General features: G+C 40.3%; 1 protein-coding gene across 2 annotated transcripts in view; it reads right to left on the reverse strand.

Annotated features, from left to right (window-relative positions):
• Positions 1-1,939: 1,939 nt before the first annotated feature.
• Positions 1,940-21,747, reverse strand: part of LOC308344209 (uncharacterized protein) — a 31,988-nt gene continuing 12,180 nt past the window's right edge. For both annotated transcript variants that reach the window (XR_013966972.1, XM_080805715.1), the window contains exons 3-4: positions 19,087-19,187; positions 1,940-2,489 (exon numbers count right to left, since the gene is read on the reverse strand). Coding sequence is in view for 1 of the 2 variants with exons in the window: in XM_080805715.1 (XP_080661841.1) it covers positions 2,470-2,489; positions 19,087-19,187 (121 nt within the window). In the remaining variant the exon portion in view is untranslated. The remainder of the gene's footprint in view (positions 2,490-19,086; positions 19,188-21,747) is intronic.

A 21,747-nucleotide genomic window follows, 5' to 3' on the forward strand; every position in this document is an offset into this window, starting at 1 on the left:
AAGGATGAGTTTGGAACTGAGGGGCAATGAGGAGGTAAACAGCACACTAGGCAACCTCAAAAAGTCCAGGCGTAGTCACTGCCCCTCCCCAAACACACCTGCACATCCCAGATGAACACGGTCAACGTCTATGAATCTTGTCCCGCAGGTGGCCATTTTGTTCCTGGCTACCAGGCCGCCTCCTGCAAGCGGCCTCAGCCTTTCCCCTCTACAGCTTTGCCCCACTTGGAGGCAGGGACGCCTCCTCCCCAAGTTCCTCCCAGCACAGCTCTGACCAAGTTGTTAGGCTCAACACGATTGAATAGAAGGCTTGGAGAAACCAAATGGGATTACAGAAAGGAAAAGAAAAAAGTTAAAACCTAACAATGGTCCCCCAAATATGAAACCATCCACAGAGCTCCCTGCAGCATGTCTCTCTCTCTTTAGCCAGAGCCGCACACAGGCAGCCAGTGTGTGCCCCCCACCAGAGTCCAGGCTGCCGTGCCATGAGGGCCTAGTGAGGGAGAGACAACTTTCTCTTCACCTTCATCTAATCCCGCTCCATTGAATACAGGATAATCCGCAGAGATGCAACTTTGTCTACAGTAAAGATGAACGTACATGTTATGTTAGGAAGAGAAACTTAGTCCCCAGTACCTAAACTCACTTATTAATCCACTTAATGGAGCATCTCCTCAGCACCTGGCACTGAACTGGGCGGTAGAGATAAAATCTGTGTAATTGTTACAATCTGAGGGAGAGCAAATCACTTTACAAATCACTTTTCAGATAGTTCTTTTTTATATCTCTGCTTAAGATGCAAAGCATATCATAATGAGTTAACCGAGCACTAAGGAATTAGAGAGGGGCCCCTGGAGAAAGCAACACTTAGCTGAGCTCTAAAGGACTGAATTGGAACATTCTAGAAAAAGGGGATGGTGAATTTGAGGCTCTGCAGTGGGGAAGAGCTGCGGTGGGGAAGGTTCTGAAGAAAGGGTTTAAGGACAAAGCACCAGGAGATGAGACCAAAGGGACAAATGAGGCAGTCATGCATGCTTATATAGGCATGTTAAGAATTTTGGATTTTATCCTTCCAACAATGAGAACCCACTGGAGGGTTTTAAACACCAACCAGCCTAGCTAGGGGTGGAGAACAGACTGGAAAGTACATCTGGGAAGGGCCTGGGGAGAATGTATGAGACGAGTGCTCTGAACAGAGGTTGGGCCTGGAGATAGAGACTGAGAAGTAACTTGTCCATAGAAATAAAGCATAGCCCCGGGTGTGGTAAAGGTGGCCCCAGTAAAGACTGTGGACAGAAGAGACAGAACTCTTTCAAGGTGGGGTTGGGTGAGCAAAGAGAACTGAGAAGGAAGAGCCCGTGGGATGGCGGACAATCGGGAAATTACACATCATCTTCGTTATATGGCAAGATCAGCTTGCCTGTAGAAGAACCAAAGGCCCAATCAAAGCAAATCTACTCCCAAAGGTAAATTCAAATTTCCATGCTTGGCAACGACAAGAACAGCATGAAGGATTTAAAAAGGCAGCCCCACTCTCCTCGCCATGCACTCACTTCATAGCCATCAAAACTGATCAGCCAGTTTCCTATTTTCTGAAAGGTCGAAAATAATAGTAGCTACAATCCCACTTCCTAGAAATACCCATTTTGTTATATTCTCTGGCAGAATCTTTACTTAAGTTACCCAAATCTAAACTCAAAGTAAAAGATCATCCCCAATTCACCTTTCCCCCCGCATTTTCTGGCATCTAGAAGGTGCCTAGCTGTGTTTACAGAATTGAATTTTGTCTGCAAATTCTTTCCGGTGTTGTGCAGTATTTCTGATAGAAGGACAGTGAGCTAATGGTGTCAACCAGCAAATCACCCTTCCCGAGTTCAACGTCAGCAAAGGTTTTCTTGAAAAACACCTTCGCTTTGGGAAGATTTTTTTTTTCTTTTTTAAGTTGTGGCTTTTTGCTCCTTTTTCACCCTTTCCCAGCAGTTGAGGAAAGAGTCTTCCTGCCACACAGAGTCTCTGCTACAGCCCAGACCCTACAGGTTATAGAACCGACGTCCCACATGCGCACACACACCCAACACCGCTCAAGAACGGTTGTGTTTAATCCACAGCTCCATGGAGCCCAAAAGCAGTATTACAGTCTTACAGTCCATGGGCAAGAATGAGGATTCCTGTACTTGCACTAAGTGCTCTTCTGTTCTTCATGCCATTAATGTGAACACGCTACCCACACTCTTCCTCCCAGCAACCCCGGGATCTAGTAGGGAGCCAAAGAGCACCGTGCCTCTCTAGTCCAGCTGTCCCTCCAGCAGAGGCAGGCCACTCCGCCCTGTGTCAGGCAACTTTTGGAAAAGTCGAAAGTTCTAGAAGATAGCCTTTTCAAGGAAGGGCACATCTCTCTTTTCTGAAGATCACTTGGTCCTTCATAAATGGGTCTTTCCTCGGGCTGTTTGGGAACTTGCATGATTTACTTCACTGCATTTTTCTAATTCCTGAAAGAAAGAAAGCAGAGGCTTGACTACAATTCCAAAAAGCTGTCTTTAAACCCAAACTCTAGATCCACCCTCTAGATCCATCACCTTAAACCATTTGCCTGTGTGTATGGTGTGCATTTGAGAGGCAGAGCCCTGCAGTGGGCGCCCCGCATACATGGATGATGCATGTTCTTTCTCCTGGATTCATTTGACCAGTTTTCCTTCCCACTGCCAAGTTCATTTTTTAAAATCTTTTCTTTTCTTTTCTTTTTTTTTTTTAAATTGAATCCAGTGTGCCTAACATACTGTTATATTAGTTTTGGGTGTATAATAGAGTGATTCAACCATCCTGTACATTACTCACTGCTCATCGTAAGTGTGCTCTTAATCCCCTTCACCAATTTCACCCATCCCCCACCCATCTCCCCTCTGGTGACCATCAGTTTGTTCGCTGTAGTCAATAGTCTGTTTTTTTATGGGTCTCTTTTTTTGTTTGTTTTTTGATTCTTAAATTCCACATATGAGTGAAATCATATGGTATTTGTTTTTCTCTAGCTTATTTCACTGAGTATTATACCCTCTAGTTCCACCCATGCTGTTGCAAATGGCAAGATCTCAACCTTTTCAGGGCTGAGTAATATTCCTTTGTATACCTATACACATCTTTATCCATTCACCTATCGATGGACACTTGGGCTGCTTTTATATCTTGGCTATTATAAATAATGCTGCAATAAACACAGGGGTACATATATCTTGGTGAATTAGTGTTTTTGTTTTCTTTGCATAAATACCCAGCAGTGGAATTACTGGATCATATGGTAATTCTATTTTTAATTTTTTTTTCTATTTTTAATTTTTGAGGAGCCTCTATACTATTATCCAGAGTGGCTGCACCAGTTTGCATTCCCATGAACAATGTACAAGGGTTCTTTTTCCCACATCTCCGTCAACACCAGTTGTTTCCTGTGTTTTTTATTTTAGCCATTCCAAAAAGGGGGAGGTGGTATCTCATTCTGGTTTTGATTTGCATTTTCCTTATGATGAGTGTTATAGAACATCTTTTCATGTGTCTGTTGGCCATCTGGATGTCTTCTTTGGAGAACTTCTGTTCATGTCTTCTACCCATTTTCTAATTGGATTATTTGTTTTTTGGGTGTTGAGTTGTAGATGTTCTTTATATATTTTGGATATTAACCTTTTATCAGAGATGTCTTTATAAATATCTTCTCCCATTCAGTAGATTGCCTTTTAGTTTAGTTTTTTAAAAATTTTTAGACTTTTATTTTCCAAAACATGGATTACTTTTGTAAACAAGGGAAAAAGAAAGAGACCCTAAATATCATACTGAGACAAGCTTAACAGCATTTTTTATTCTTTTATTTTTAAGACTTTTCTTTTTTAAATTTATTTTAAAAATTTTTTAAAGATTTTATTTATTTATTTGACAGACAGAGATCACAAGTAGGCAGAGAGGCAGGCAGAGAGAGAGAGAGAGAGAGAGACGGGGAAGCAGGCTCCCTGCTGAGCAGAGAGCCTGATTTGGGGCTTGATTGCAGGACCCCAGGATCTTGACCCAAGCTGAAGACAGAGGCTTTAACCCACTGAGCCACCCAGGCACCCCTAAGTTTATTTAAATTTTTGATAGTTAACATACAGTGCAGTATTGGTTTCTGGAGTAGAATTCAGTGATTCATCACTTACATACAACACCCAGTGCTCATCATAACAAGTGCCCTCCTTGATTCCCATCCTCCATATAGCCCATCACCCACCCACCTCCTCCATCAACCCTCAGTGCTCTTATGACTTGTTTCTCTCCTTTATAATTTTCCCCCTTCCCATGTGTTCTTTCTTAAGTTCTACATATGAGTGAAATATATGGGATTTGTCTTTCTCTGACTTATTTCACTTAGCATAATACCCTCTAGCTCCAACTATGTCATTGCAAATGACAAGATTTTATTCTTTTTGATAGCTGAGTGATATTCCATTGCATATATGTATATCTTCTTTATTCATTCATCTGTTGATGGACATTTGGGCTCTCTCCACATTTTGGCTGTCCTAGATAATGCTGCTATAAACATTAGGGTATATGTACCCCTTTGAATCAGTATTTTTGTAAACTTTGGGTAAATACATGTAGCGCAATTGCTGGGTCATAGGGTAGTTCTATTTTTGAGGAACATCCATACTGTTCTCCAGAGTGGCTATAAGAGTTTGCCTTCCCACCAAGATTATAAGAGCATTCCCCTTTCTCCACATCCTCATCAAAATCTGTTGTCTCTTGTGTTGTTAATTTCAGCCACTCTGACAGATGTGAGTGATATCTCATAGTTTAGTTTGTTGATTCTTCACCTCACGGTACAGAAGCTTTTTTTTTTTGAATGCCAGTAATTCATTTTTGTTTTTGTTTCCCTTGCCTGCGGTGACATGTCTAGTAAGAAGTTGCTAAGGCCGAGGTCAGAGAGGTTTCTGCCTGTATTCTCTAGAATTTTGATGGTTTCCTGTCTTACACTAAGGTTTTTCATCCATTTTTAATTTATTTTTGTTTATGGTGTAAGTGGTCCAATTTTCCCAATACCTTTCACTGAAGGTGAAGGTATTTCATTGAAGAGACTGCCTTTCATTGAAGAGACTGCCTTTTTTTTTTTTTATTATAGGTGCTGCCAAAGCAAGCACAAGACTGCCTTTTTTTTAAAAAAAAAGATTTTATTTATTTGAGAGAGAAAGTGACTGCATGAATGGAAGTGGGGGAGGAGTAGAGGGAGAAGGAGAAGGAGATTCCCTGCTGAGCAGGGAGGCCCCACACAGGGGTTCGATCCCAGGACCCTGAAATCATGACCTGACCCAAAGGCAGATGCTTAACTAAGTCACCCAGATACCCAAATAGATTGTCTTTTTTCCACTGGATATTCATTCCTGCTTTGTTGAAGATTAGTTGCCATATAGTTGTGGGTGCCTTTTAAGTTTTGTAATTGTTTCCTTTGCTGTGCAGAAGATTTTATTGTGATATAGTCCCACTAGTTTACTTTTGCTTTTGTTTCCCTTGCCTCAGGAGACATATATAGAAAAAAGTTGCTATGGCTGATGCCAGAGACATTACCACCTGTGATTTATTCTAGGATTTTTATGGTTTCAGTTCTCACATTTAGGTCTTTAATCCATTTTAAATTTTTTTTGTTTATGGCATCATAAGAAAGTGGTCCATTTTCCCAAAACCATTTGTTGAAAAGACTTCTTTCCCATTGCATATTCTTTCTACCTTTGTCTAAGATTAATTGACTATAAAATCACAGGTTTATTTCTGGGTTTTCTATTCTGTTCCATTCATCTGTGTATTTATTTTTGTGCCAGTGCCATACTATTTTGAATACTACAGTTATATATTATATCTTTACATCTGGCATTGTAATACTTCCAGTTTTGTTCTTCCTTTCCAAGATTGTTTTGGCTATTCTGGGTCTTTTGTGGTTCCATACAAATTTTAGGATTGTCAATGCTAGTTTTGTGAAAGATGCCGTTGGTGTTTTGATGGGGATTGCTACAGATTGCTATCAGTACTATGGACATTTTCACAATCTTTATCCTTCCAATCCATGAGCACAGAATGTCTTTCTATTTGTGTCATCTTCACTTTCTCTCATCAGTGTTTTATAGTTGTCAGAGTACAGGCCTTTCACCTCTTGGGTTAGGTTGATTCCTAGGCATTTTATTATTTTTGGTGTAATTATAAATGGGTTCATTTTCTTAGTTTCCCTTTTTGCCATTTCATTGTTAGTGCTTAGAAATGAGATGGATTTCTGTGCATTGATTTTGTATACCACGACCTAATTGAATTCATTTACCAGTTCTAATAATTTTTTTTTGGAGGAGTCTTTAGGGTTTTCTCTATATAGTACCATGTCATATGCAAATAGTGAAAGTCCTACTTCTTCCTTACCAATTTGGATGCCTTTTAGTTCTTTTTCTTGTCTGATTGCTGTGCCTGGGACTTCCAGTATTATGTTGAATAAAAGTGGTGAGAGTGGGGGGAGGAATCAAGATGGTGGAGAAGTAGCAGGCTGAGACGACATCAGGTAGCAGGAGATCAGCTAGAGAGCTTATCTAAACATTACAAACACCTACAAATCCAACGGGAAATCGAAAAAAAGAGCAACAATTCTAGAAACAGAAAATTGATCACTTTCTGAAAGGTAGGACCGGCGGAGAAGTGAGTCCGAAGCAACGGGAAGATAGACCGCGGAGGGAGGGGCCGGCTCCTGGCAAGCGGCAGAGCAACGGAGCACAAAATCGGGACTTTTAAAAGTCTGCTCCACGGAGGGACATCGCTCCAGAGGCTAAACCAGGGTTAAGCCCACGTGGGGTCAGCGTAACCACAGATCCTGCGGTGTCACAGAAGGACCGGGGGTGTCTGAGTGCCGCAGAGCTCGCAGGTATTAGAGGAGGGAAACCGGCTACAGCGACAAAGCTGAGGAGTGAGCTCTCAACTCAGGGTTACCTTGAGCCAGTCGCAGGCTGGGTGAGCTCAGAGCGCGGCCGGAGACCACGGAGACAGAAGCGACTGGGCGCTTTTCTCCAAATGCAACCAGAGGCCAGGGAGACGGGAGCAATTGGGTGCTTTTCTCTGAGGGCGCACTAGCTCTCGGCTCCTCCGGGCCCCGGAGATCGGGAGGCCGCCATTTTCATTCCCGTCCTCTGGAACTCTGCGGAAAGCGTTCAGGGAACAAAAGCTCCCGAAAGCAAACCCCAGCGGATTACTTAGCCCGGCCCCTGATAAGGTCGGGGCAATTCCGCCTGCGGCAAAGACACTTGAGAATCACTACAACAGGCCCCTCCCCCAGAAGATCAACAAGAAATCCAGCCAAGACCAACTTCAATTACCAAGGAGAACAGCGGAATTCCAGAGGAGGAGAAAGCAAAGCAAGGAATTCATGGCTTTCTCCCCATGATTCTTTAGTCTTACAGTTAATATTTTTTTTTCTTTTTTCTTCTACTAAATATTTTTTTAACTTTTACCCTTTCCTCTTTTAACTTTTTTTTAACTAGTTTATCTTAACAATACCTTACCCCCAAAATAAATAAATAATAATAATCTTTTTTTGAAACTTCATTATTAATAGTCATATTTTATCATCCATTGTATCTAACTGTATTTTTTGTATATACATGTATTTTCTTTTTTTAATGTTTTTTCCTTATTTGTTTTCTTTTCTTTTCTTTCTTTCTTTCTTTTTTTTTTTTTTCTTGTTTATCCCCTTTCTCCCTCCCACGATTTGGGGTCTCTTCTGATTTGGTTAAAGCACATTTCCCTGGGGTCGTTGCCACCCTTTTAACATTTTATTTGCTCCTTTATATATTCTTATCTGGACAAAATGACAAGGCAGAAAAACTCAACACAAAAAGAAGAACAAGAGGCAGTACCGAAGGCTAGTGACCTAATCAATACAGACATTGGTAACATGACAGATATAGAGTTCAGAATGATGATTCTCAAGGTTCTAGCTGGGCTCGAAAAAGGCATGGAAGATATTAGAGAAACCCTCTCCGGAGAGATAAAAGCCCTTTCTGGAGAAATAAAGGAACTAAAATCTAACCAAATTGAAATTAAAAAAGCTATTAATGAGGTACAATCAAAAATGGAAACTCTTACAGCTTGGATAAATGAGGCAGAAGAAAGAATTAGTGACATAGAAGATCAAATGACAGAGGATAAAGAAGCTGAGCAAAAGAGAGACAAACAATACTGGACCACGAGGAGAGAATTTGAGAGATAAGCGAAACCATAAGACGACACAACATTAGAATAATTGGGATTCCAGAAGAAGAAGAAAGAGAGAGGGGAGCAGAAGGTATATTGGAGAGAATTATTGTAGAGAATTTCCCTAATATGGCAAAGGGAACAAACAACGATATCCAGGAGATGCTAAGAACGCCCCTCAAAATCAATAAAAATAGGTCCACACCTCATCACCTGATAGTAAAATTTACAAGTCTTAGCGACAAAGAGAAAATCCTGAAAGCAGCCCGGGGAAAGAAGTCTGTAACATACAAGTGTAAAAACATTAGAATGGCAGCAGACCTATCCACAGAGACCTGGCAGGCCAGAAAGAACTCACATGATATATTCAGAGCACTAAATGAGAAAAACATGCAGCCAAGAATACTATATCCGGCTAGGCTATCATTGAAAATAGAAGGAGAGATAAAGAGCTTCCAGGACAAACAAAAGCTGAAAGAATTTGCCAACACCAAACCAGCTCTACAGAAAATATTGAAAGGGGTCCTCTAAGCAAAGAGAGACCCTAAAAGTAGTAGATCAGAAAGAAGCAGAAACAATATACAGTAACAATCACCTTACAGGCAATACAATGGCACTAAATTCATATCTCTCAATAGTTACCCTGAATGTTAATGGGCTAAATGCCCCAATCAAAAGACACAGGGTATCAGATTGGATAAAAAAAACAAAACCCATCAATATGCTGCCTACAAGAAACTCATTTTAGACACGAAGACACCTCCAGATTTAAAGTGAGGGGGTGGAAACAATGTACCATGCTAATGGACATCAGAAGAAAGCTGGGGTGGCAATCCTTATATCAGATCAATTAGATTTTAAGCCAACGACTATAATAAGAGATGAGGAAGGACACTATATCATACTCAAAGGGTCTGTCCAACAAGAAGACCTAACAATTTTAAATATCTATGCCCCAACATGGGAGCCAAATATATAAACCAATTAATATACTATATATAGCATATATACTGTATATAGTATATACTATATATATAATATACTATATATAAATTATATAGTATATAACTATATAATTTATATATAGTATATAACATATATACTATATATAGTATATAACTATATAAAGCCAACTATATAATTTATAATTTATATACAGTATATTATATATATAAATATATATAGTGTATATACATACATATATATACTATATATACAGTGTGTGTATATATATACATACTATACTATACTATATATATACTATACTATACTATATATATGTATATATATGTGTGTATATATATAGTATATAACTATATAAAGCCAACTATATAAACCAATTAATAACAAAATCAAAGAAACACATTGACAAAAATACAATAATAGTAGGGGACTTTAACACTCCCCTCACTGAAATGGACAGATCATCCAAGCAAAAGATCAACAAGGAAATAAAGGCCTTGAATGACACACTGGACCAGATGGACATCACAGATATATTCAGAACATTCCATCCCAAGGCAACAGAAAACACATTCTTCTCTAGTGCACATGGAACATTCTCCAGAATAGACCACATCCTGGGTCATAAATCAGGTCCCAACCAATATCAAAAGATTGGGATCATTTCCTGCATATTTTCAGACCACAATGCTCTGAAGCTAGAACGCAATCACAAGAGGAAAGCTGGAAAGAACCCAAATATGTGGAGACTAAACAGCATCTTTCTAAAAAATGAATGGTTCAACCAGGAAATTAAAGAAGAATTGAAAAAAATCATGGAAACAAATGATAATGAAAACACAATGGTTCAAAATCTGTGGGACACAACAAAGGCAGTCCTGAGAGGAAAATATTTAGTGGTACAAGCCTTTCTCAAGAAACAAGAAAGGTCTCAAGTACACAACCTAACCCTACACCTAAAGGAGCTGGAGAAAGAACAACAAAGAAAGCCTAAACCCAGCAGGAGAAGAGAAATCATAAATATCAGAGCAGAAATCAATGAAATAGAAACTAAAAAAAACAATAGAACAAATCAATGAAACTAGGAGCTGGTTCTTTGAAACAATAAGATTGATAAACCCCTGGCCAGACTTATCAAAAAGAAAAGAGAAAGGACGCAAATAAATAAAATCATGAATGAAAGAGGAGAGATCACAACCAACACCAAAGAAATACAAACAATTATAAGTACATACTATGAGCAACTCTACACCAACAAATTCGACAATCTGGAAGAAATGGATACATTTCGAGAAACATATAAACTACCACAACTGAACCAGAAAGAAATAGAAAACCTGAACAGACCCATAACCAGTAAGGAGATTGAAACAGTCATCAAAAATCTCCAAACAAACAAAAGCCCAGGGCCAGACAGCTTCCCAGGGGAATTCTACCAAACATTTAAAGAAGAATTAATTCCTATTCTCCTGAAACTGTTTCAAAAAATAGAAATGGAAGGAAAACTTCCAAACTCATTTTGTGAGGCCAGCATCACCTTGATCCCAAAACCAAAGAAGGATCCCACCAAAAAAGAGAATTACAGACCAATATCCCTGATGAACACAGACGTGAAAATTCTCACCAAAATACTAGCCAATAGGATCCAACAGTACATTAAAACGATTATTCACTATGACCAAGTGGGATTTATTCCAGGGCTGCAAGGTTGGTTCAACACCCGAAAATCAATCAATGTGTTACAACACATTAATAAAAGAAAGAACAAGAACCATATGATACTCTCAGTAGATGCTGAAAAAGCATTTAACAAAGTGCAACATCCCTTCCTGATTAAAACTCTCCAAAGTGTAGGGATAGAGGGCACATACCTCAACATTATCAAAGCCATCTATGAAAAACCCACTGCAAATATCATTCTCAATGGAGAAAAACTGAAAGCTTTTCTGCTAAGGTCAGGAACACGGCAGGGATGTCCATTATCACCACTGCTATTCAACATAGTACTAGAAGTCCAAGCCTCAGCAATCAGACAACAAAAAGAAATTAAAGGCATCCAAATCAGCAAAGAAGAAGTCAAACTATCACTCTTCGCAGATGATGTGATACTATATGTGGAAAACCCAAAAGACTCCACTCCAAAACTGCTAGCACTTGTACAGGAATTCAATAAAGTGTCAGGATATAAAGTCAATGCACAGAAATTAGTTGCATTTCTTTACACCAATAACAAGACAGAAGAAAGAGAAATTAAGGAGTCAGTCCCATTTACAATTGCACCCAAAACCATAAGATACCTAGGAATAAACCTAACCAAAGAGGCAAAGAATCTATACTCAGAAAACTATAAAGTACTCATGAAAGAAATTGAGGAAGACACAAAGAAATGGAAAAATGTTCCATGCTCATGGATTGGAAGAACAAATATTGTGAAAATGTCTATTCTACCTAAAGCAATCTATTCATTTAATGCAATCCCTATCAAAATCCCATCCATTTTTTTTTTCAAAGAAAAAGAACAAATAATCCTAAAATTTATATGGAACCAGAAAAGACCTCGAATAGCCAAAGGAATATTGAAAAAGAAAGCCAAAGTCGGTGGCATCACAATTCCAGACTTCAAGCTCTACTACAAAGCTGTCATCACCAAGACAGTATGGTATTGGCAGAAAAACAGACACATAGATCAATGGATCAGAACAGAGCCCAGAAATGGACCCTCAACTCTATGGTCAACTAATCTTTGACAAAGCAGGAAGGAATGTCCAATGGAAAAAAGACAGCCTCTTCAACAAATGGTGCTGGGAAAATTGGACAGCCACATGCATAAAAATGAATTTGGACTATTTCCTTACACCACACATGAAAATAGACTCAAAATGGATGAAGGACCTCAATGTGAGAAAGGAATCCATCAAAATCCTTGGGGAGAATGCAAGCAGCAACCTCTTTGACCTCAACTGCAGCAACTTCTTCCTAGGAACATCGCCAAAGGCAACAGAAGCAAGGGCAAAAATGAACTATTGGGACTTCATCAAGAAGCTTTTGCACAGCAAAGGAAACAGTTAACCAAACCAAAAGACAACTCACAGAATGGGAGAAGATATATGCAAATGACATATCAGATAAAGGGCTAGTATCCAAAATCTAGAAAGAGCTTAGCAAACTCAACACCCAAAGAACAAATAATCCAATCAAGAAATGGGCAGAGGACATGAACAGACATTTCTGCAAAGAAGACATCCAGATGGCCAACAGACGCATGAAAAAATGCTCCACATCTCTCAGCATCGGGGAAATACAAATCAAAGCCACAATGAGATACCACCTCACACCAGTCAGAATGGCTAAAATTAACAAGTCAAGAAATGACAGATGCTGGCGAGGATGCAGAGACAGGGGAACCCTCCTACACTGCTGGTGGGAATGCAAGCTGGTGCAACCACTCTGGAAAACAGTGTGGAGGTTCCTCAAAAAGCTGAAAATAGAGCTACCCTATGACCCAGCGATTGCACTACTGGGTATATATCCTAAAGACACAAACGTGGTGCTCCGAAGGGGCACATGCACCCAAATGTTTATAGCAGCAATGTCCACAATAGCCAAACTATGGAAAGAACCTAGATGTCCATCAACAGATGAATGGATAAAGAAGAAATGATATATATATACAATGGAATACTATGTAGCCATCAAAAGAAATGAAATCTTGCCATTTGCGACAACGTGGATGGAACTAGAGGGCATTATGTTTAGCAAAGTGAGTCAGTCGGACAAAGACACCTATCATGTGATCTCCCTGATATGAGGATTTGGAGATGCAACATGGGGGGTTTGGGGGATAGGAAAAGAAGAAAAAATGAAAGAAGATGGGATCGGGAGGGAGACAAACCATAAAAGACTCAATCTCAAAAAACAGACTGAGGGTTTCTGGGGGGAGTGGGGATGGGAGAGGGTGGTGGGGATATGGACATTGAGGAGGGTATGTGCTATGATGAGTGCTGTGAAATGTGTAAACCTGGCGAGTCACAGACCTGTACCCCTGGGGATAAAAACACATTATATGTTTATTAAAAATTTTAAAAATAAAAATTAAAAAAAGAAAAAAAAAGTGGTGAGAGTGGGCATCCTTGTCTTGTTCCTGACCTTAGGGAAATGCTCTGGTTTTCACCATTAAGTATGATGTTAGCTGTGAGTTTTTCATAAATGCCCTTTATTATGTTGAGGTATGTTCCCTTCAAAACTACTGTGTTGAAGGTTTTTATCATGAATGGATGTTGTACTTGGTGAAATGCTTTTTCTGCATCTATCAAAATGATCATATGGTTTTTATCCTTTCTTTTATTGATATGGGGTATCACACTGATTGATTTGAAAATATTGAACCATTCATACATCCCAGGAATAAATTCCACTGATCATGGTGAGTGATTTTTTAAATATATTGTTACAGTCATTTTGCTAGTATTTTGCTGAGTTTGTTGAGGATGTTTACATCTATATTCATCCAAGTTATTGGCCTACAGTTCTCTTTTTTGGTAGTATATTTATCTGGTTTTGATATCAGGGTAATACTGGCCTCATAAAATAAATTTGGAAGCTTTCCTTCCTCTTCTATTTTTTGGGATAGTTTGAGAAGAGTAGGTATTAAGTATTCTTTAAAGATTTGGTAGAATTCACCTGTGAAGCTGGACTTTTGTTTGTGGGGGAGTTTTTTTTTTTTTTTTTTTACTACTGATTCAATTTTTTTGCTGGTAATTGGTCTGTTCAAATTTTCTATTTCTTCCTGATTCAGTTTTGGGAGATTATATGTTTCTAGGAATTTATCCTTTTCTTCTAGGTTGTCCAATTTGTTGGTACATAACTTTTTCATAATATTCTCTTACAATCTTTGTATTTCTGTGGTGTTGGTTGTTATGTATCCCCTTTCATTTCTGGTTTTGTTTGAGTCTTCTCTCTCTCTCTTTAAGGAGTCTAGCTAAAGGTGTATCAGTTTTGTTAATCTTTTCTAAGAACCAGCTGGTGGTTTCATTGATCTATTTTTTTTTTTTTAGTTTCTTTTTTATTTATTTCTCTTCTAGTTTTTATTATTTCCTTCCTTCTACTGTTTTTAGGTTTTGGGGTTATTCTTCTTTTTCTAGCTCCTTTAGGTATAAGGTTAGGTTGTTTGAGATGTTTCTTTCTTCTTGAGGTAGGCCTGTATTGCTACAAACCTCCCTCTTATAACAACTTTTGCTGCATCCCAAAGATTTTTGGACGATTGTGTTTTCATTTTCATTGGTCTCTATGTATTTTTAATTTCCTCTTTGATTTCTTGATTGATATATTCACTGCTTAGTAGCATGTTATTTAACTTCCATGCACTTGTGTTCTTTCTAATTTTTTTCTTGTGATTGATTTCTAATTTTATAGTGCAATGATCAGAAAAGATGCATGGTATGACTTTTTTTTTTTTTAACTGGCTGAGATATGTTTTGTAGCCTACTATGTGATCTATTCTGGAGAATGTCCCACATGCACTTGAAAAGAATATGTATTCTCTTGTTTTAGGATGGAATGTTCTGAACTATCTGTTAGATCCACCTGGTTCAATGTGTCATTCAAAGCCACTATTTCCTTGATTTTCTGTTTGGATGATCTATCTATGGACATAAGTGAGGAGTTAACATCGCTTACCATTATTATATCATGATCAATTAGTTCCTTTATGTTTGTTATCAACTGCTTTTTGGATTTGGGTGCATAAATATTTACAATTGTTATATCTTCTTGTTGGATTGTCCCCCTTATGATTATATAGTGCCCTTCTTTGTCCCTTATTATAATTTTTTTAAAGTCTATTTTGTCTGATATAAGTATTGCTATTCCAGCTTTATTTTCACTTCCATTTGTATAATAAATGCTCTTCTATCCCTTCACTTTCAATCTGCATGTGTCTTTAGGTCTAAAATGAATCTCTTGTAGGTAGCATGTAGATGGGCCTTCCTTTTTTATCCATTCCATCACCCTGTGTCTTTTGATTAGAGAATTTAGTCCCTTTACATTCAAGGTAATTATTAATAGATATGTACTTGTTGCCATTTTATTACTTGTTTTATGGTTGTTTTTATAGTTCTTCTCTGTTCCTTTCTTCTCTTGCTATCTTCTCTCATAGTTCATTGGCTTTCTTTCTTTTTTTTTATGATTTATTTATTTATTTATTTATTTATTCATTTTTGGAAAGAGAGTATGAGTTGTGGGGGGGAGGGCAGAGGGATTGGGAGAGGAAGAGGGAGAAGCAGACTCCCCCCTGAGCAGGGAACCTGTCCCAGGGATTGATCTTAGGCCCCTGAGATCATGACCTGAGCCAAAAGGCAGATGCTTAACTGGCTGAGCCACCCAGGTGCCCAGGGCCTGCAAAGTTTCTGCTAAAAAATCAGCTAATAGCCTTATGGGGTTTCCCTTGTATGTAACTGTTTTCTTTTCTCTTGGTGCTTTGAAAATTCTCTCCTTATCACTACTTTTTTTCCATTTTAATTATGTGTCTTGGTGTGGACCTCCTTAACTTGATTTTGTTTGGGGCTCTCTGTACCTCCTGCATCTGGATTTTTGTTTCCTTCCCCAGATTTGGGACGTTTTCAGCTATTATTACTTCAAATAAATTTTTTGCCCCCTTTTCTCCCTCTTCTCTTTCTAGAATCTCTGTAATGCAAATGTCATTATACTTGTTGGTGTCACTGAGCTCCTTGAAACTTTTTTGATTTTTTTTTCCTCTCTCCTCTTCAGGTTGATTACTTTCCATTACTATGTCCTCCAGGTCACTGATTCATTCTTCTACTTCTTCTAGTCTACTACTTATTCCATCCAGTGTATTTTTAAAAAAGATTTATTTAGGGGCACAAGGGTGGCTCAGCTGGTTAAGTGTCTGCCTCGGCTCTGGTTGTGATCCCAGGGTCCTGGATTGGAGCCTCATGTTGGGCTCCCCTTCTCCCTCTCCTGCTTCCCCTGCTTATGCTTTCTCTCTCTCAAATAAATAAATAAAATCTTTTTTTAAAAAAAAGAGAGATTTATTTATTTATTTGAGAGAGAGAAAGCAGAGGGGAGAGAGAAAGAATCTTCAAGCAGACTCCCTGCTGCGCATAGAGCCCAACATGGCGCTCAATCCCAGGACCCTAAGATCATGACCTGGGCCAAAATCAAGAGCTGGCTGATCAACTGACTGACCCACCCAGGCACCCCTCACCAATCCAGTGTATTTTTTTTTTAAGATTTTATTTATTTATTCAACAGAGAGCGATCACAAGTAGGCAGAGAGGCAGGCAGAGAGAGAGAGGAGGAAGCAGGCTTCCCGCCAAGGAGAGAGCCCGATGTGGGGCTCGATCCCAGGACCCTGGGATCATGACCTAAGCCAAAGGCAGAAGCTTTAACCCTCTGAGCCATCCAGGAGCCCCTCCAGTGTATTTTTAAATTCAGTTATTTATCTCTTCATCCCTGATTGGTTCTTTTTTATGTTTTCTGTCTCTTTGTTAAGGGTCCCATTGATGTCCTCCACTGTCTTCTCAAGTCCAGTGAGTATTTTTGTGACCATTACTTTATATTCTCTATTGGGCACGTTACTTATCTCCATTTCATTTAGGTCTCTTGCTGTCATTTTGTCTTGTTCTTTCATCTGGGACATATTCCTCTGTCTCATTTTGTCTAACTCTCTGTGCCTGTTTCTATGTGCTAGGAAAGTCAGCTACATCTCCTGTTCTTGCAAGTAGTTTTGTAGAAGAGCTTCTGTAGTGCCCTGTGGCACAGTGTCCCCTGTTCACCAGCACCTGGCACATCAGGGGTGACTCCTATGTGTGTTGTGTGTGCCCTACTGTTGGGCTTTAGCTGCTTTTGCCTTCAGACCAGTTGTCTGCAATGGCTCTCTTTGCCTCTTGTGGACAGAAGTCTGTCCCCATGGTTGTTAGTGAGCCAGTCTGGGGCTGTCTCGTGTTTTAATGAGTCAGACTAGACATTTGCCTGAGATGTGCTAACACTGAACTTCAGGGCTCTTTCTCCATGTTGCGACAAGAAGCTTTTGGTGGTGAGTAGGGCCTGCGATCTGACCAGATGTCTGCTCCCAACCCACTTTTGGGACTGGGTCATCTTTCCGTCTTCTCAGGGTGGGAATCACCTTACAGTGGTGCTGGCCACTGTCAGGGCTGCCTGCTCACTGCCAGGCCTGTGGCCCCACTTTGGATGGGCTCCAGACAAGTGTGTATTGGAGGGGGTGGGTCCACAGAAGAGTGCAGCAGCTGGGCTTCTAGTGCCAGCAAGGTCCTTTGCTCCCAGAGAAGACCCCCAGTGATCCCTTCCGTGCAGCATACACTCTGAGATTAGTAAACAAATCTCCCGCTTGTATACCTCAGGCAACATTTTTCAAACTGTTTCTATGCTGTATCTCCCTGGGGCGATTCTCTGTGCTGTCTCTTTAACTATTTTCTGAATCCAATAAAGTGCCTATTATAATGCTATACACCTTAAGGATGTCCAGTCAATGCTTGCTCACCAGATGGTTGTATAGCCAGTATCTTTTCACTGGAGCTTTCAGCATAGGAAATGTGTTTGCTGAACCCACAAAATTTCTGTAAAATGCAAAGCTTACAAAACACAAGCACAGCTTTTCTCTCAAGTTTCCCTTTATGGCCCCGAGTTCCACTTTCTCAATCCCCTCATCCCGTGACACTTGCTCTTGGACACCATCACAGCTTCTCTGGTTGGACTCTTCCTGAATTCCTTTTACTTCTTCCCAACCCTGTTCATTATGTTCAGACATTTCCACTCTCCCCTGAGCAGCATTTTCTTCCTAACCTTCTATTAGGTTCACGCTACTGCTGCTTCTTATCGGAAGCATTTGCATGTGGCATTTAGATGCCACAGTTCTAAGTGGGCCAGAAGAAAGGAGAAATAGATACACTTCTGCTTGCTGACAAAGATAGCTTATGCCACATGTGGAGTGGAGGCTTGCTGGCATGGAGTCAACTGATTATGGACAGGATCTTTAGATGGGAAGTGATTTTTTGAAATTGAACTACCTAGAGAATGGACTTGGCCTGGATATTAGACTAGCAGCTTTCTCTTTGTAAGCAGAGGTATGAAATCTGTTCAGGTGCACTGGTATATAGTTGAAGAGGCATGCATGAACTATTTTGTACCTCTTTAGAAAGTTATAATTTGGTGATGATATAGTACTTGGGTTGGGGTGCAAACTAGATATTCAAAACAAGGGTATTAAATGAGCTAAAACCTGACCTGGAGCTCAGATTTATATGCTTGTCAATTTTTTAAAAGTCCAGTATATCTCAAAAGAAAGAAAAAGTCTTAGGGTACCCTGTAACTATTATAGTGGACATTCATCAAATGTGTCATATATATCAACTATTTATGTATATATGGGATATATATATTTGCATGTCAGTACATATGGACTTACCTGATTCACTTAATGGCCTTACCCTATTACATTTTTTAAAAGGAGTTTACAAACATTAGTAATAGAATGAGGAACTGATATCATACAGAAAAAAATCTGATTTTTAAACTTCATGTCTAGAATACAACCTAAATACTTATTGAATTAACAGATACAGAATTAATGAATCTTTGTTGTCTTAAGTTAGAGCAATAATACCTTAAATGTGTAGCTATTCTTTCCCTTTTTTAATCCAAACTTTCAAACTATAAGCTTTACATAAGCCACGAGCTTTAAAATCCAAACTTCAGTCTTTAAAATTAGATATAGTTTTCTATAGGTCTACTTATAACCTTTCTGTAAGAGATTAGATTTGTATCTTTACACTATAAGGAATAGGTTCCCATTAAAAAATAAAAAACAAATTTGACATTAACATTTTCTCTTCTAGATTATTTTAAAATTACCATCAGTATCTGCAGTCAAAGGTACAGGACTGATGACATCTTTCTGCCATGAATTTTTCTCCAATATTGAATTTTTAAAATACTGGTATTTTACCATTTTCCTAAAAAGAAAAGAAAGAAAGGAAATAGAGCCGTTGTCTATTCTTTATGCCTCTGGGATAGTTTACTTCCTTCCTTACCCCACCCGTTTTACCCACCCCACCCAAGAAAGTATGGGGAACTACGTTTGTGTATTTTATTACTCCGTCATTGAAATGAGTCTCTGCAAACACACTTTCTCTTGTGGAATTCCCTAATAAAAACAGTCTGTTTTAAACAAGCAGCCATGAGATCGGAAGATGACACAGAAGCTCAGTGCGGGGGGCTGCTGTACTTTTTCCCTCTCACCTCACAGTCTGGCTGTGCAAATCTCTACTCCTTGCCAGCAATGCCACAAGAGAATTTATAAAACAATTTCGGTTCCTTCTACTGAGGTAGACCCAATTTATCACATGTTTTAGAAAATTTCTTTGTTAAAGCACCATTTTCTATCACAAGATCTTGTTAATTGATGCGGAGTCCTAACAACCTGGAATTTAACTGAGAAATGTGCCCCCCCCAACGACCATTATGAGCCAGCAGCGTTCCTGTCGCTACCTGCTCACACAGAAACCTGAAGGCGGTCCGGGTTTGCCTACTGGAGAAGGAAGTGGCTGAGAAATCTGCCTTTTGTCATCACAATGAGGTCATGAGAAACAAGCCCTTCTGAGAGGAGCACTCTCCTGTCTCGCCAGCACTGTCCTGAGGGCCAGCTGAGCAGTGGGGGGGGGGGGGGGGGGAGGGGGGGGCTAACCCCAGTGATGCAGTGGTGACCCTACAGGCATCCAGCTCCGACAAGGAGTAACTGAACAAGAAGTACGTCAGAGGGTCACCCAGACCGTCCAGGCACCACCACCCTCATCTTTTCCTCCTAAAAGTTACATTTTACTCCCATTTTATTCCCATCCTACACAATTTCAGCAGAACAAAGACTTACAAGTGGAGAAGGACAAAAAAGAAAGTTCCAGAGTATGATGCCTTGTTACCGAACTCCCAGCCCCTGCCCTGTCCACACCCACCTCACCATTCTGCCGCCACCTCCCCAGACTCCCTCCTCCTCTGTCTTGCTCCCTCCCTCACTCAGTGGTGTCCCTAATTCCCACACAGCTCGGAGCTGCCTCTGACCTTTCCTGACCTTCACGCCCACAACAATTTGGTCCTCCGGCCTCCTCCTGGTCACCTCCTAAAAAGCGTCCAAACCTCTCCTCCTCTCCACCATTCCCGCCGGAATGGGAATGGGCAGAAGCCCCGACAATCACAAGGTCCTGGTAACTCTCTGATGCTTTGGGACCTGGCAAAGTGGCATCTGTCTGTGAACACCTCCCAGTGTCTGTCTGGGTGGCACCAGCGGTGTCCTTTCACTGCATTTTGAGGATTTGTTCCCCTCCCTAACTATCCGTGGACTCTAGGATGGGGGTATACTCCTCGTCTGGGAAATGGGACAATAACATTACCTGTCGCCTTAGGCGGTAACAAGATGCAAATGAAATATGTTATCTGCAGCACGGAGCTCAGTGCTCTGCAGAGGAAACTTCAAGAATCTCCTCTCCCTGGGTGAGTAGACAGTGAGGGTTTCACTGTTCCCGGACCAGGACTCAGAACATCCCAGGGACTTGAGGGCCGCTTGCCACACGAGCAGGCAGTTCCCTTGATGGAGCTGGTCCATTTCTTGCTGGATACACACATGGTGCAAAGTCCCACTCAGTGACATGGCCACGGGATGCTCAGCCCCCATGGGCGGGAGTCTCTTACTTCTTCCCGGTCCATCACATTAACTTACTCTATTCATTACCATAACTAGGTTCTGAAAAATCTCCTTTTTTCCTTTTCCCCTTTCATCGGGAGCTGCTCGTGTGTAACACTTCTCTGCAGGCTTGAGTTCACCTTCATCGGAGAGCAGAGATAAGGAATGTTCTTGGAGCTTTTTAGAGACGTCAACCCTCCCAACCCTCTCTGCCCCCAGAAGTTACATGGTTGGCGGAGGCTCTCCTTTGATAAAAACCCAGCGCCCTTCCTTTCCTGGGTATATCATGCTGCATCATGCCAGATGTGATTACACGAGGAGATGTCTGTAAAGCACTGACCATCATATGTTTTCAGGGAAAGTGAATGTGTGTGTGTGCGCATATGTGTGTGCATGCGTGTGTGTGCGCACATGTGCACCCATGTGTGTGTTCGTGCACTCTTGTGGCACAGTGTAACAGCTAACGGCCCCTACTGGAGTCAGAATTCCTGGTTTAAATCCTGGCTCCATGTCTTTCACTCGTTTTGTGACCCCTCCAAGCCTCTTTCCTCATGTGTCGATGGCGATAATAATAGAGTGCGCCAGATGGGATCAGCTGGGGAGTAAATGAGTTCCTACCTTGTAAAGCACACAGTAAGCACCATGTGTCGTACAAGCTACAAACAATTACAGAATTCTTTTATCCTGATGCTTGCTTTCCAACATATTTTCAAACACGAAAAATACATAATATGTGGCACAGTGTGGGCTTTGTCCAATGCAGGAGTTCTTTATTGCTCTTTGACGGACTGATATCTGAATTCACATTCACAACACAGCCCTGGATCACTCCGTGGAAC

This window comes from Martes martes, assembly GCF_963455335.1.
Source record: "Martes martes genome assembly, chromosome: 6".
Lineage (NCBI taxonomy): Eukaryota > Metazoa > Chordata > Mammalia > Carnivora > Mustelidae > Martes > Martes martes.